This window comes from Melospiza georgiana, chromosome 26 (genome assembly GCF_028018845.1).
Source record: "Melospiza georgiana isolate bMelGeo1 chromosome 26, bMelGeo1.pri, whole genome shotgun sequence".
Classification (NCBI taxonomy): domain Eukaryota; kingdom Metazoa; phylum Chordata; class Aves; order Passeriformes; family Passerellidae; genus Melospiza; species Melospiza georgiana.
The window spans coordinates 2408684-2424099 of record NC_080455.1 but is presented as its reverse complement, the minus strand read 5'-3'; the positions used below and the strand labels follow the sequence as shown (position 1 = coordinate 2424099).

The following is a 15416-nucleotide window of genomic DNA, read 5'->3' as shown; positions in this document are numbered from 1 at the left end:
CCATTACCCATAGCGCCGCTCCTGCCTACATACACTTACTGACCCTGATACGGATTTTGGGGGTTTTTTTTTTTGGTTTTCTTTTTTGTTTTGTTTCTTTTGTTTTTGGTTTTTTTGTTGGTTTTTTTTTTTTTTCCGTTGTTTTTTTTTTTTTGTTGTTGTTTCCCCCCCCCTCCCCTATGCAAAAAAGAGAAAAAAGAGACAAAAAAGAAGAAAAAAACAAAAAAGAAAAAACTGACACACAAAAAAAAGATTAAAAAATGAAAACGAAAAAAAAAGACAAAAAAAAAAATGTATAAAAATTAAACAAGCTATGCTTCAACTCCAGCTCGCCTCCGCCCTTCCTTCGCTGCCCCGGGGGAACTGGGGAGCGGTGCCCAAGCGGGGGGACACGGGTGTGCCAGGGGGGCACGGGGGGCACTGGGGGGAGCAGAGCCCGCCCCGGGGGGGGCACCCAGAGGAGGGACCCCCCCATGGCCGCCCTTGGCCCGGCAGAGCAGGGGACGGAGCCGGGAGCCCGTAGGGGACAGGACACGGGTGACAGGACACGGGTGACAGGACACGGGTGGGGACAGGACACGGGTGACAGGACACGGGTGGGGACAGGACACGGGTGGGGCAGCCGCGGCTCACGGGGATTTCGGAGCTGCCGCCGCCTCCTGTGCCTCAGACTTGGCCACGGGACGTCACCATCTCATGCGCGTGACGTCACCGCCTGGTGGTGTGACGTCACTGACGTCACCCGTAGATCGGCGTTGGCCGAAGCTGCGCTTCACCCCCACAGTGCCCACGGTGCCCAAGCGCTGCCCAGGACCCCACGCGTCCCCTCGGTGCCCACCCCTCGCTCCGGGCTGGCCTGGCAGCGATGGGGGCTGGACACCGGCCCCGCCCTGCCCGGAACCGGCCATTGTCCCCCGCCCGAGAGGCACCCGGGGCTGCGGGACAGCCCCCTCCCCGCGCGGGGACACGACACGCCTGACGCCGGGGTGGGTTGGGGACACCTTTAGTGGGCACGTTTGGGGATGGGGCTCTCCTCGTCCCCCCGGGGCCGGGACCCCGCCGGGCCAGGGTCGGGGGCACGGGGAGGCCCCGCTGCCGCCGCCCTCCCGTTCAGCTCCCGGGGATCCGCGCCGGGTCTTGGTCCCAGCCGGGCCGGCCGCGGGCGGGAGGTGCCGCGGTGGCCGCGGCTGTCGCCGAAACCCGGCGCGGATCCCCGGCCCGCGGACGGGAGGAGGGCGCGGTGCCCATCAGAGGGGCTCCGGAGCGGGCACGGGGATGCGGGGGCACTCAGAGCGACGTGGCCACGGGCTTGCTCTGCTCCCTGTCGTCCCTCAGCTCTTCCCAGTCCTCAGCAGCCGGGTTGACGTGGCCGGAGCGCTCCAGCCTGCGGGAGGGAGGGAACGTCGGTCAGCCGGGCGCTGCACCGGCACCGCCGCCCTGGCCCGGTGTGCGGGAGGGTCTCGGTGCTGCCCCGCGGCACCCGGGCTGTGGTACCTGTCAGTCTCCAGGGTCTCCTGGTGGCCGTTCTCCTTCCTGCGAGGGGAGAGAGGCTGAGCGGTGCCCGGGGACAGCCTTGCCCCAGCCCGTGGCAACTTTCCACGCAGGTTTCCCCTGGGCAGCACCCCCCGCCCCCCACACCAATCCAACCTCTTCTTCCTGAGACTCCAGAGCCGGTTAATGAGCAGCACGACGAAGACAACGAAGAGGAAGACAACGACGGCGGTCAGGCCAATGAGCCACGGCTGCAGCACCTTGGGGCCCGTGCCTGCATGGCCAGGGGACAGGCAAGGGAAAAGACAGGGATGGGGACAGCTTCAGGGGAGCTCCATCCTCCAGGGGATGGGACCCCCCATGGCATGGGACATTGGCACACACTCCCCAGTGTCCCTTGGGTACCAAGGAAGGCACCCCCGACACAGCTCACCTGTCCCCAGCGCAGTGGGGAGCACTGGGGCAGCAGGTGGGTGTCTGCAGATCTTCCTGCTCTGCCCCCAAAAGTTACTGTTGGAGCACTGGGACAGACCGGTCCCCCTGGAAAGTTCTCCCAGGAGCTGATCTGATGCTTGAGGGGAGGCCTGGCCACCTCCCCAGGTACCCCAGGGCACAGAGTGGCACGGGGGCACTCACCAGTCTGTCCCTGGGCGGTGGAAGCGAGGACGAGCAGGAGCAGGAGCGACAGGGGCTGCAAGAGCTTCGGCATTTTTGGGCAGAGGCTGGGGAACGTCTGGAGGCTGCTCCTGGAGCTGAGCTTTTGTCACCTGCTGCTATCGTGCCTGCACTCTGCACCCAGGGCAACAGGTGCCTTTATTGGCCCCAAGAGGACAAAGTGGCTGCAAGCACCATGGCAACGTGACTCCTGCAGGTGGTACCACTCCCCTGGCTCAGGCACTGGCACCCCACCACACCCAGCAGCCGCCACCTCCGGGAGCAGCGTGGCAAAGGAGAGGCATGTCCCTGTGCCCAGGGCTGGGGACCACGCCAGGGTGGGCAGGTGGATGGAGGCGGGGACAGACAGGTGTGGGTGGGTGGGGGCACCGGTGGAAGGACAGATGGGTGATGGGGTGGAGAAGTGCCCACCCTGCCTGGTTCCCCTATCCCAGCTGGCAGAGCTGGGGCAGATCCCATGGGGATGGGGTGGCACAGAGGGGTGGGCAATGCCAGGCACCCCCAGCCCTCCCCTGGGCACGAGCCAGCTGCTCCCAGACAATCCCAGGTGGGACCCCATCATGTCCTCAGGGAGTGTGTGCCCACAGACTGCCAGGAGTGAAACACTGACAGGATTAGCTCAGGGACACCATGGCAGGGTGCCCACCCACCAGGGCACAATCAAACTGAAGCAGAGGGCGGCCACCAGCAGCCAGGGAGGGACAGTGGACTTTGGCAGGGAAGACACCGAGAAGAACCCTGCTGTGTCCTGTGGCAATTCCTCAAGGGGTTAAGAAGAAGACTGGGGGCACAGGGATCCAGCCTCAGCCTGGGTTTAAGTCAGGGGCTGCAGGTCCATAAAACAGCCCCATGCCCAGTGCCCTCTCCCAGAACCCAAGTGAGGCTTCAGGGTGCTTTGTCCCCCAAGACTGGTTTGGGGCCACCTCTGGCAGTGCCAAGGCACTGAGGGGGTGGTGGAGGCACAGCCAGCCTCAGCACCCAGCTGTCCATCCGTCTGTCCCTACCCCTGTGCCCACGCTGACTCGGCCCATCCAGAGGGGTATCCATGTTTCTGTGTGCACCCGTGCCCCCTGCCACCATCGGCTGTGCCCCCACACCGAGGGCTTGCACCCCCAAGCACCCTCTTTATACACCCACGTGCCCATGGCCGGGGCTGGCATGGCTGTGCCAAGGAGTGCTGTTACCTCAGGCAAAGGTTGGGATGCCCCAGCCCTGCCAGCCCCATGCCATGCTGGCCCAAGGGCTGAGCAGGGCTGGGACAAGTGGTGCCACACTGCATTGGTGTGACAGCCCAGGGGCTGAGCAGGGCTAGGACAAGTGGTGCCACACTGTACTGGTGTGACAGCCCAAGGGGTGAGCAGGGCTGGGACAAGTGGTGCCACACTATTGGTGTGACAGCCCAAGGGGAGCCCGAGAGCGGTGCCAGGGCTGGCAGGGAGGGGGAGGCTCTGTGCCAGGGCTGGGCAGTGCCTACACCCAGGGCCAGGCAGGGTTGCAGGGTCCTGCTGGTGGCAGGGGTGTCCCCTGAGCTAGAAGAATCTCTTCTTGGGAGGGTCAGCAAAGGAGACGGAGCTGCGGGGAGCGAGCAGCTGCAGCGGGACGTCCGTGCCGGGCAGGATTCCGCTGCCTTCATCCTCCACCTTCTGCTCCACCAGCACCTCATCCTCCTCCAGCCACTCTGCCTCCAGCACGGGGCCTTTGGCCATGTCTGCCTTCTCCTCCGGCTTGGGCCCAAATGCCCAGTCTGCAGGGGCACAGAGGGAGCTGGCAGCAGCCCCAGCCCTGCCACGGCCCAGCCTCAGCTGGGGATCCCCCCGGCCCCCGCCCAGCCCAAAGCCCAGCCCCGCTGTGGGGAGCACTCACCAGCAAAGTCATGCACCAGGTCCTTGATGAGGTGCCCCACGATGGCATATGCCACCACCAGCACCAGCGTGGCTGCCATCATCAGGTAGAGCACATAGCGGGGCAGGTGGATGCTGTCCAGGGCAGGGGGCCTGTAGTCCACGTACAGCACCCCGTCCTCCTCGGGGGGCGACTGCAGCAAGCGCCGAGGCCCCGGTGCCCCCCCGGTGCCAGGGAGGGCGACACCCCCTGCCAGGGCCATGGCCAGCTACCCCTGCAGCCCCTCCTGGAGCCACTGGAGCCTCTGCCACGCAGGGGACTGCAGGGGGGGAGGTGGCATCAGAGTCCACAAGGCTCCTCGGTGCCGGCAGCTCACAGGGACAGCGGTGTCCCTACAGCTGGTGGCAGAGCTGCGTGTCTGAGGAGCTTAGCACCTGCTAATCCAGGCACAGCCGGGCTGCCTCAGCATGGGAGGTGACCAGGGGGCTCTGATGTGGCTCAGGGTCCCCAAATCCCGCTCCTCTGGGAGCACCACTGGCACCCCTGCCCCCTGGGAGTGAGGAATCACGGACAGCTGGAGAATTCCCAAAGTCAGGAATGGGGAGGGATGCCCGAGGCCTTTCCTCCCTCCCCTGGGCTGGGTTAAATCCCTCAGCAGGCCCCGGATCCCTGGAGCAGATGGCTGAGATCCCAGAGGAAACAGCACCCTTGGAGCCCACGGGAGCAGGGATTTGGGCATGCCTCAGCCACGGGAGCTCCCACGGGGCCCCCTCTGCTGTACAGGGGAGCAGCCCGTGGCAAGAGGCTGTCACCTTCCCAGATGGCTGCCACGTGTCACCCCAGCACCCAGTGTCACTCAGTGTCACCCCAGCAGCCAGTGTCACTCAGTGTCACCCCAGCAGCCAGTGTCACCTCCCCAGGGCAGAGCAGCCTGCAGAGGGGGACCATGTTTCCCCCAAAAGCAATTCCCCCCACACCAAGAGGGCGCAGATTTTAGCCCAGACCAGCAGCAGCTATGAAGAAACCCCAAACCCTCCCAGCAGAGGCTGAAGGTGCTGGTGGGGTTCAGTCCCGAGTCAAGGCTCAAGGCTGAGTCCTGCTCCAGCCCAGCACCTCCCAGCTCTGCTGCACCAGGGCACCCCTGCCCAGATCCCAGCCTCAGAAATGCATTTTGTTCTGATTTTGTCTTAAAAGGTGTTGGGAGAGCAGAGACAAATGTTGGCACAGAATGACTGGGAAACAACCCTGCAAGGTGTGAGTGAGTCACTGTGGCAAAGCTGGGGGCAGCCGAGGTGGGAAGTGGGGACAAAGAGCCTGGCAAGCTCCAGGGTGCTGGAGCCCACGTGCCAGCAAGGGAACAGTGGGAATGATAACGTGGCCTTGGGGAAGGCACCCATCTATCTCACTGTGCTGGGCATGGATATGACACGGGGGGGACACCCCAAAGTGCCACCTGGGTCCTGCCCATCACCCAGGGGCTACGGAGGGTGAGGGAAGGGGGACAAGCAACCCATAACGGCTGCTGACTCCAAACAGTGTGAAAACATCAGATGTTTGTCCTCAGTGCTGGGGAAGGGCAGTCTGGAGCCCGTCACCCTCCACATGGCACACAGGTGACCCTACCCACAGCACTCAGGTCCATGTCACTGACTCTTGCTGTGTACAGGTGACCAAAACTGGTCACATCTTGACTAAGAGCCCTTTCCACGGGGTTCTGAACTGGGTCAGAGTGGGCCATGGCCAGGGCTGCCCCTTGGCTGTGGCCCTGAGCACCAGAGCCCTGGGGATGCTGAGCTGGCTTCAGGGACTAAGAGGATTGAGCCTGGGAGTGACTGACAGGGAGCCCTTGGACAAGGGGAAAAGGGATGCCCAGCAGGATGCCAGGCCCTGCAGGGCAGTGGGACCTACCAGGGCACTTCAGACAGATCATCCTCCTCCCCAGGGCTGGGGGTTTCACCTCATGCCATCAGGGACCCCACTCCCTGTTCCTCCCAATGTGGCTGGACTCGATTTTAAAGGTCCTTTCCCATCTCAATGGTTCTATGACTTCACTTTGGCAGCCCCCAGCCTCCTGCCCAGGGCTTGACCCCATGGCAGTGGGGGCACTGCACACCTGGGCACAGGTAAATCACAGCTCGATTCACTCCAGCTTCCTCTGCCAGTGCTTTATTCCTTGCCAAACCCCAAACCCCAGTGCCCAGGCTGGGCTGACTGAGGGATTTGGGTGCCAGCAGCAGCCTCAGCTCTCCTGGCCCTGGTTAAACACAGGGGAAAGCCCAGGCAGGCTCTGCCTCACCCTGCCCACCCTAATGGCAGCACCCTTCCCTGCAGAAAAAAAACCCAGCCATATCTTCCCAACTCTGCCATGAAACAACCCCCATCCTGGGGCAGAGGCTGCCACAGGCTCAGCTCCAGCTTGTCCCAACAGGAGAAGCCAAACCCACAGCACGGGTGAGGAGGGCCCCAGCTCGGCACCACCACTGAGAGCAATTTCAAAGCATCCCAACACCACAGCCCACAAGAGCGGGCGCCCAAAGCCCATCCTAGCCCCCAGCAAAGCTCAGCTGTGCAGAACGGAGCTGCCAACGGGGCAGCACCAACCCAGGGCAGGCCCAGGCCCTGCAGGGCCGCAGCAGGCTCCGACGTGCCAAGCTGAGCCCACCTGGTCCGAGCCCCGAGCCACGCCACGGGCGGGCAGCGCCGATCCTGGCAGGGAAAAGGGGCAGATCCAGGAAACGGCGGCCGGCGAGGAGCGCCGGGGAGGCAAGTAGCAGCTCAGCCCGGATTTGGAGGGAAAAGGTGCCTGTAATTGTGCCAGAGAGCAAACCCGGTCCCTCCCGCAGCTCGGCAAGGCACGGATCCGCCGGCGGCGGCACGAGGGGGCGGCAGGCCCGGCCCGGGCTCAGGAGGAGGCCTGCAGCTTGCAGAGCCCGTCGGCGTACTGGAACTGGGCGCTGTTCTCGTACTCGTACATGTCCAGGGCCACCTGGCAGCTCTCGCGCACCACGCGCTCCTCGTCGGCCGCGAAGGCGCGCAGGGCGCGCAGGCAGCCGGGCCGGGCGATGGCGCCCAGCGCCTCGGCGCACTCGTGCCGCACCATGGCGCTCTCGGCGCGGCTGCACAGCGCCGCCGTCAGCTGCGGCACGCACGCCTCGTCCTGCAGCTGCCCCAGCACGTAGCCGATCTCGTGGCGGAACAGCGCGCTGCCGCAGCGCAGCCCTGCGGGAGGGGAAGGGGACGGTGAGCTGGGACGCCCCAAAATTCACCAGGATGCCCCAAAACGTGCCGGGATACCTGGATGGAGCCCCTACCTGTAAAGCTGGGGATGCCAAGGGTCACCACCCCAGGCCTACAGGAAGGGGTGTCCCACCCTGCTCCCTGATCCCAGCCTGCTCCCTGATCCCACCCTGCTCCTTGATCCCAGCCCTGCTCCTTGATCCCAGCCCTGCTCCCTGATCCCACCCTGCTCCCTGATCCCATCCTGCTCCCTGATCCCACCCTGCTCCCTGACCCCACCCTGCTCCCTGATCCCACCCTGCTCCCTGATCCCACCCTGCTCCCTGATCCCACTCTGTTCTCTGATCCCACCCTGCTCCCTGATCCCACCCTGCTCCCTGATCCCACCCTGCTCCCTGATCCCACCCTGCTCCCTGATCCCACCCTGCTCCCTGATCCCACCCTACTCCCTGATCCCAGCCTGCTCCTTGATCCCAGCCCTGCTCCCTGATCCCACCCTGCTCCCTGATCCCACCCTGCTCCCTGACCCCACCCTGCTCCTTGATCTCACTCTGATCCCTGATCCCACCCTGCTCCTTGATCCCACCCTGCTCCCTGATCCCACCCTGCTCCCTGATCCCACCCTGCTCCTTGATCCCACCCTGCTCCCTGATCCCAGCCTGCTCCCTGATCCCAGCCCTGTCCCTGTGCCTCCTTTGATGGCAGAACCCACCCCCCCAGCAGAGCTACTGCTTCCCCACCTGCCCAGGTTCTGCCCCACCACGTGATGTTCCAGGCCATGGCAGCATGGCCAGGGACCCCAAGCAGCTGGAGCAGGAGCTGACAGATCCCACCCTATGGAGCTCAACAGGCCCAGATGGCTGGAGAGCCTGACCCACTTCCCTCAGGCTGGGGGTGGGTCCAAACAGTTCCTGGACTGTGGCCTGCCCTTTTCCCACGCAGGGACATTCCCCTCTCCAGAACTATTCCCAAACACCAGCAGCCCCTGACATTCCAGGCCAGGAGAGCATGACCCCAAAACCCCCAGGCCAGACTCGTCCCAGACCCTCATCACAGCCAGCGCCCTCCCTCCCTCAGGGAAGGGGGTCTGGAGGGTGGCAAGGGGACTCTGGAACACCAGAGACCACCCAGCACTCTGTGATGCAGCCAGGAACAGCAGCCCTAGCCACAAACGCGTGAGAACAGCTCTGCACTCCTGGATTTGGGAAGAGCTCGTCCCAGATTAGCCTGGACAGACCCACAGCAAGGCCAGGCCCTCACCTTCTGCCAGTGCCAGCACAGCAGCCTGGCCCCCCACGTTCCGCAGCGCAAACATGGCCCGGTAGCGCTCAAACAGCTCCTGGGACTCATCCAGGAGGATCTCCCGGAGCTTGGCGACGTCCGTCTCCTCTGCGGGGGGAGCAGGATCCACAGAGCGGTACGGGCTGCTGCCTGCCTGCTCCTTGTTGTTCTGCAGCCACTGCAGCCTCCTCACGGCCAGCTGACACGTCTCTGCCACCTGTGGGGACAGGAACACGGCCCTGCCTGCACAACAGCACTGGACAGCGCCAGGAGCAGCCCAGCACACTGCAGATGTCACTGCCGTGTCCCCACCCACCGGGCCAGTGTGGGAGCCGCCTCCGAGACCGGCGGGGCTGATCCGGGAGGAAATGGCCCCTCGGGAAGCTCACCTCGACCACGGGATCCTGGGAATAGCGTTTCAGGACATCCAGCACCTCGGGGTTCCCAATGGCACCCAGGGCTTCACCTGAAGGATGGATCAGGATGTAATCAGGGTGTCTGTGTGAGAAGAACCCTGCTGTGTCCTCTGGCAATGCCTTGCTTTGCTCTAAAGCACAAACACAGGCCAAACTGACCGATCCCAAATGGGGCAAACATGGGCACAGGCCAGACTGACCAATTCCAATCAGGACAAACACGACAGGAGAAGCCAGGCCAACCTGTCCTGTCAGGTGTGGCCAGGGAAGCTGGTGAGGTGTTACGTGACTCAGGGTTTGACATCCAAGGCAGATCAGGCCCCCACGAGCTGCCCTGTCCAGTGGGGGAAGCACCCCAAGCCCCACTTGCCAGCCAGCCCCCTTCCCTGCCCCCAGAGCCGCAGGAGCCGCTGCTGTACCTGCCTCGTGCCTGACCATGGGCTCCTGGGCCGTGTCCTCCAGCACGCGGATGAGCACCGGGATGGCGGCCTCGTCCTGCATCTGGCCCAGGCAATAGGCCAGTTCATGCTTCAGCAGCGCCGAGCTGTCCCCAAAGGCGCGGCTGATCCACTCCACGGCCGCGCGGCCGCCCAGGTTGCGCAGGGTGAAGAGGGCCCGGAACCGGGCGGGCAGCGGCTGCGCCGCGTCCACCAGCGTGCGGCCGATGGCCTCCACCTCCTGCTCCGTCACCATGGCGCGGGCGGCTCCGGGCACGCTCGGGGCTCCGGGGGGCTCCTCGGTCACACTCCTGCGTCCGGGGAAGGGAGTCAAGGTGCGCCCTCAGCCGCCAGCGGGGGCAGGGCGGGCGGGAAGGGCCTCGGCCCGGTCTGTGCCGGAGAACCGGACCCGGGGCTGACCCCAGAGCGCGTGTCCTCGGACACTCGGTTTCACCGGATACCCGGGGCGGACATAGACCGCCTGCCGCAACCGCGCCAGACGGAGCCGCCGAGCCAGCGGGAGCGGGGCCCGAGTGGAGCGGCCGGGCCGGGGGATCCCGGGGGGTTCGGGGAGGGCCCGGCGGTACCGGCACCGCACTCACCGCGCGCCGCCATCTTGCTGCTCCGCCACGTGACCGCCCCCCGGCCGCGCCTGCGCAGTACGCACGGGCGGGGCGGGCCGCGAGGGGGCGCTGCCGCCCCTCCGGCTGAGGGCGCCGCGGCCGCCAGGGGGCGCTGCGGGAGGGGCAGGGCCGCTGCCGCCATGGCCGGGCCCCGTCACGGAGCGCGGAGCCGGGCGGGGCCGCGGAACGGAGCCACAGACACTCCGGAGAGTGACCGGGGCTGCCAGGCTGGGCAAGGCTCACCCTGAGAGAGGCTGGGGTGTTCCAAGGAGGGCAGAATTCTTCTGGAGAGAGGCAGGAGATGCCAGGCTGGCCAAACTCCTCTGGAGAGAGGCTGAGGCTGCCAGGCTGGGCAAACCCCTCCAGAGAGGGGCTGGGGATGCCAGATTGGGCAAGGCCCACCCTGAGAGGCCGTGGGGGTGTTCCAGGCTGGGAGAAATCCCACCAGAGAGGGTTCAGGCAGTGCCAGGCTGGGTAAAACCCCACCCTGAGAGGGACCTGGGGCGTGAGACTGGACAAAATCCCTCAGGAGAGGGGTCAGGGATGCCAGGCTGGGCAAAATCCTGCTGGAGAAGAACCAGGGGTGCCAGGCTGGGCAAACCTCTCCAGAGAGGGGTCAGGGTGTTCCAGGCTGGGCAAACCTGTCTGGAGAGAGTCCAGGTGTGCCAGGCTGAGCAAAACCCCTCAGGAGAGGGGCTGGGGGGTGCTAGGCTGGACAAACCCTCAGGGCAGCACATCCCTGAGTTTGTGACTGCAATTTAATTCCAGGCTGGCGTCAGCCCTTGCAAGCCACTGCTCCGCCTCTTCCTTCCCTCTCCTTCCTATGTGTGTTTACACAGCAAGTTTCAAACCTCCAAAGGAGTTCTGCCTTATTTCAAAGCTCCTGCTGATTTTGGTCTAATGGAGAGGCTTTGAGACAGAGGAAAGGGAGACCCCAGCAGCCACCCCCTCCCAGCCCTAATCCCCACTGTACTCCCACAGCACACAACACACCACCAAACAGTTTAGATCCTGGGAGAGAGAATGGGCACAAAATACATTCCACTGCCTGAAACCGGCACAGCGAACCCAGCACGAGCGTGACACGGCCGCCCCTCCCCGCCCTGGGCCCGCCTGGTACAGCTGGAAGCACTGGGCCAGTTTGCCAGAGTCCCCAGTGAGTCTGCAAGCAGGGATGTGCAGGGCAGCTGCTCCTGGGCCATCAGCCCTCCCCGCAGCTCTCGAAGTACTGGCACATCAGCTCACGCACTTGCTCGGCCCGGTTGTCCTCCATGGCGGCCGGCGCGGGCTGGCAGGGCTTGGGCAGCTCCGTGGGCTCGGCGCCCTCCAGCCACTCCTCGTTGAAGGGGTTGTCGTGGGCCTCGCAGACGTTGTGCAGGATGCAGCAGGCGAGGACCAGGGTGGGCAGCAGCTCCAGGCTGCAGTCGTCGCACTTGAGGAGGATCTGCCAGCGCGCCTTGAGGCGCAGGAAGGCGTTCTCGATCACGCTGTGGGCCCGCTTCAGGCGGTAGTTGAACTGCAGCTGGCGCTGGGTCAGGTTCTCGTCCTCCTGGTAGGGCTTGAGGATCCAGTCCTGCAGGGGGTATGTGGCATCGCCCAGCAGCACGTACTTCTGTGCCTTCCCCATGAAATGCTTGGGAGGGTTGGGGCACAGCCGGCCCTCCTTGGCCAGCACCCACAGGCTGGAGCTCTCCAGGACCGCGCTGTTCTCCATGCTGCCTGGGAAGGCGGTGGAGACGTCCCAGAACTGGCCCAGCCCGTCCACGGTGGCCTGAGTGAGGATGGAGTGCCAGCCCTGGCCGTTGCAGTAGTCGGAGGTGAGGCGCAGGGGCGGGTGGATGGGGATGTGCAGGCTGTCCAGCGCCCCGATGCAGTGCGGGAAGCCCCAGCGCGTGCAGAAGATGCGCGCCATGTTCTCCAGCTCCTTCTCGTCGGGCAGCCGCAGGTAAAGCGGCTTCAGCAGCAAGACCACGGCGTAGCTCACCTCCCGCACGCAGCTCTGCACCGTGGAGGGCCCCACGCCGAAGAGCGGGCTCAGAGTCTGGTACTCCACGTTGGTGGCCAAGTGCCACAGGGCCACGGCCACCCTCTTCTCCAGCGGCAGGGTTGGGTGGAAGTGCGCGCTGTGCGGAGCCAGCCCAGGCCGCAGCTGGTTGCAGATGTAGAAAAAAGTCTCCTTGGACATCCGAAACTTCTCCAGCCAGTCCTGGGGCCCAAACTCCTTCAGGACCACCTGCTCCCACCAGTCCGTGCTCCTGAGGCTGGGCCAGGCGCGGGGGTAGAAGCAGCAGCTGGTTCTCCTCCGGTGAGCGATGAGGAGCTGCGGTGCAGGGGGGAGACAACAGCAGTGTGAGACAGCACTTCCCTGCACCTCACTGGGAACCCCTTCTGAAGACCACCCCGCTCAAGAGACTTGCTCGAGGCAGGAGGATGGCCAGTGCCAGCTGGCCAGTGGTCCCAACTGCTCTAACACCAGTCAAATCTTCCTGTTCCTGGGAAACCTCACTGCAAACCCACCAGGCCGTAGGTGTGACTCCAAACAAGATGCTCAGGTGTTGCAGATGGAGCTTTCTGGAAAAGCCCTTTTTTGGGGTGGCCGTTCCCTCTGGGGGTTTGTATTTTAATGAGCATTGCTGGATTTCCAGCCACTGAGGGAACTGTGGGCTAAGTCCCAATTTGGAAGGGAGAGAGAGCATCCCTCAAAGGTGGGAATCATGATTTGAAAGGCGAAGCTCCCGGCCCTTCCACAAGAATTGATTTTCTGTTATTAAATTCTACAATGCAACTTTAAACTAAAAAGTGGCTTTGGTCACCTTCTTCAGCCGCTGCCCAGGCCAGCAGGTTCCTCATGTTCCACCTCCAGCTTGTCCTTGCAGCCAGGGATCCCTTGTATCCCCCAATGCATCCCTCACCTTTGATGTCACCCCCATGTCCGCTGCATCCAGCATCCTTTGTGTCCAGGATCACATCCCATGTCTCTCAAGTCCCATCCTTTGTGTCCCTCTTATTGTGTCCCACAGAACTCCCACGTTCCTCATCCTTTGTGATGTCTGTGTCCATGTGTCCTTCCTGTCCCACATCCCGTGTTTTGGGTCTCACATGTCCCCCACCCTTGTGACTTCTCCATGCTCCCCATCCTTTCCATCACTGTCCTTTGCATCCTTCTCCCCCCATCAATGTTTTGTGCTCCCGTGTTCCCCGCGCCCCGAATCCCCCATGTCCATGTGTTCCGCGTCCCCATCCTGTGTCCCCGGGATCTGTACCGCATCCCCCATCCTCCGTGTCGCCGTGACCTCCGCTCGTCTCCCGCGTCCCCCACCCTCTGTGTCCCCGTGATTTCGGTGACCCTGCCATCCTTTGTGTCCCCGCGATCCCCACGTACCCCCGCACCCTCCGTCCCCCGTGACCCCGTCCCCGCCTGCGGTTGTCCCCAGATCCCGGCGGCCCCGCCCCGGTCACCGTCATGAGCCGCTTTTGCCGCTGGCTGTAGTAGTGCCGGAGCCAGGCTCGCCGCTGCGGCCCGTCCCAGCCCCCGGCGCCGCCGCTGCCGCTGCCGCTGCCGGTGCCGTTCCCGGCCATGGCCCCGGCGCGCCGCCGCCGCCGCCGCCGCGCCAGCGCGCACAGGAGCACCAGCAGCCGCTCCCGCATTTTCAAATCGGGAGCCGGGGCCGCCCTGGAAGTGATCGGCGGCGGGGTCACGGTGGCACCGGGGGCGGGACGGGGTGGTGCCGCTCCGCTCCGCGCGGCACGGCTGTGCACGGCAGCGTACAGCTATCCCCATCCCTGCCTGCAGATCACCGTACGGACATGTCCGTCCACACCGCACCGCACCGTCCTGCCCATCCCCACCGCATCCCCACAGCACCATCATCCCATCCCACTGCATCACCACCCCATCCCTATCCCCACAGCACCATCATCCCCATCATCCCCATCATCACCATCCCCATCCCACACCATCCCCATCCCCACAGCACCATCATCCCATCCCACAGCATCACCATCCCTATCCCTATCCCCATCATCCCCATCATCCCCATCATCCCCATCATCCCTATCCCCACAGCATCACCATCCCTATCCCTATCCCTATCCCTATCCCTATCCCTATCCCTATCCCTATCCCTATCCCTATCCCTATCCCTATCCCTATTGCCATCCCCATCATCCCTATCCCCACAGCATCACCATCCCTATCCCCATCCCCATCATCCCATCCCCACATCACCAACATCCCCATCCTCGTTCCTGCCTCCCCGCACATCAGCTCTGCCATCTCCATCCCCACCACCATCACCACCTCTCACCAAACCACACGATCCCCCCATCCCCACCCTCACCACCATCCCCATGCCACCCCATTCCCTTCCCGCCTCCAGGCTGGGCTGGAAAAGCCTCACTGGGCTCAGCTGCAGCAAGGACTGGCACTACAGAAACAAGGAAAACCGCAACAACAAAATCCCAAATCTGCCTTGGATTTGCGGGAAGGCTAGAAAAGGCTGGAAAAGACTGGAAAAAGCTCACTGGGTTCAGCTTGGGCAAGGACTGGCACCAGAACGGCAAAAGGCCCAAGCACAGACAGGCAGTGCCAGTGCCCTGCTGGTGCCCAGTGAAAGGAATAATATGAATGTGTCTTTACAAACAGACTGTGTGAATCTGCTTGTACATTGGCCAGGGACTTGTAGATAAGGAAGTAACTGGAGAAACCATCAGTTTCAAAAAGTGTTACTAATTCACAAGGACTGCTGCTCAGCCAAGGTCCTGCTAAACCCCCGAACTTGGAGAAAAACAAAGACAATAGAATTAATATCATATGTTAAACAAAGGGGGGGATGCATATTAGAGGGGGACATACAGTAGGCAATTCAGGAAGTTTGAAGTTTCTCCACCTCAGCCAGTGGAGAAAGGGAGAGGCTGATGTGGCCATGAAAATTAGGATATAAAGGAGGCTGCATCCCCCAACAATCTGAGAGGCCCCGTGGGAAATGCCCCATGGTCTCTCCCTTTGTTCATGAATAAAGTTACAGGACTCCTCTGTCTCCTTTTTGGACATAAACCTCTGGAATCTTGAATTTTTCTGTACACCTGGGAGTAATGCCAGGGCCTGGATGGTTCCCCAAAGGTGGTGCCTGCTCTCCCAAAGTCTGTTGGGTTTCCAGACTGCCATGGCAGGGCAGATCCCACAGGTCTCCTGAAGCAATGGACAATGTGGGGGTGCTGCAGGGAAGTTTCTGGGTTCCTCACGGCCCAAGCCCAGGATCTGCTAGTTCTGGAGGCATTTTGGGCACCACAAGATCAGAAGGATCCATTGCCCATAAGGATATTAGAGAGTGCCCAGAGGAGGCACACGGAGCTGGGGAAGGGCTGAGGAGCAGCTGAGGGCACTTGGCTCGTTCAGCTGCAGCCCAGGAGAC

General features: G+C 63.3%; 4 protein-coding genes across 4 annotated transcripts; all 4 read right to left on the bottom strand.

The window, feature by feature from the left end:
• Positions 1 to 1287: 1287 nt before the first annotated feature.
• Positions 1288 to 3311, bottom strand: SMIM24 (small integral membrane protein 24). The gene is given in 7 exon segments (XM_058041125.1): positions 1288 to 1384; positions 1495 to 1533; positions 1648 to 1765; positions 2128 to 2208; positions 2211 to 2282; positions 2285 to 2330; positions 3171 to 3311. Coding segments are annotated over 7 exon segments (594 nt in total).
• A 384-nt stretch (positions 3312 to 3695) lies between these two features.
• On the bottom strand, positions 3696 to 4270 carry SMIM44 (small integral membrane protein 44). The gene is made up of 2 exons (XM_058041124.1): positions 4030 to 4270; positions 3696 to 3910 (listed from the first exon to the last, which is right to left on the bottom strand). The coding sequence occupies exons 1-2, from the start codon at positions 4268 to 4270 to the stop codon at positions 3696 to 3698; spliced, it is 456 nt and encodes a 151-aa protein (XP_057897107.1).
• Positions 4271 to 6158: 1888 nt separating this feature from the next.
• On the bottom strand, positions 6159 to 10016 carry DOHH (deoxyhypusine hydroxylase). Its single transcript, XM_058041110.1, has 5 exons — positions 9982 to 10016; positions 9362 to 9690; positions 8916 to 8992; positions 8506 to 8743; positions 6159 to 7227 (listed from the first exon to the last, which is right to left on the bottom strand). Exons 2-5 carry the CDS (start codon positions 9633 to 9635, stop codon positions 6911 to 6913), a joined length of 906 nt encoding a protein of 301 aa, XP_057897093.1. The 5' UTR covers positions 9636 to 9690; positions 9982 to 10016; the 3' UTR covers positions 6159 to 6910.
• Positions 10017 to 10803: 787 nt separating this feature from the next.
• Positions 10804 to 13541, bottom strand: LOC131093658 (uncharacterized). Its single transcript, XM_058040923.1, has 2 exons — positions 13462 to 13541; positions 10804 to 12322 (listed from the first exon to the last, which is right to left on the bottom strand). Exons 1-2 carry the CDS (start codon positions 13465 to 13467, stop codon positions 11204 to 11206), a joined length of 1125 nt encoding a protein of 374 aa, XP_057896906.1. The 5' UTR covers positions 13468 to 13541; the 3' UTR covers positions 10804 to 11203.
• Between the last annotated feature and the right edge of the window lie 1875 nt (positions 13542 to 15416).

Excerpts from the sequence above, each read along its gene's own strand:
- DOHH (XM_058041110.1), bottom strand. The coding sequence starts at position 9,635 with ATGGTGACGGAGCAGGAGGTGGAGGCCATCGGCCGCACGCTGGTGGAC. Across the intron at positions 8,993-9,361 it reads CATGGTCAGGCACGAGGCAG|GTGAAGCCCTGGGTGCCATT; the intron begins GTACAGCAGCGG and ends TCCATCCTTCAG. Across the intron at positions 7,228-8,505 it reads TGTGCTGGCACTGGCAGAAG|GGCTGCGCTGCGGCAGCGCG; the intron begins GTGAGGGCCTGG and ends CCCCTCCCGCAG.
- SMIM44 (XM_058041124.1), bottom strand. The coding sequence starts at position 4,270 with ATGGCCCTGGCAGGGGGTGTCGCCCTCCCTGGCACCGGGGGGGCACCG. Across the intron at positions 3,911-4,029 it reads CCTGGTGCATGACTTTGCTG|ACTGGGCATTTGGGCCCAAG; the intron begins GTGAGTGCTCCC and ends GTGCCCCTGCAG.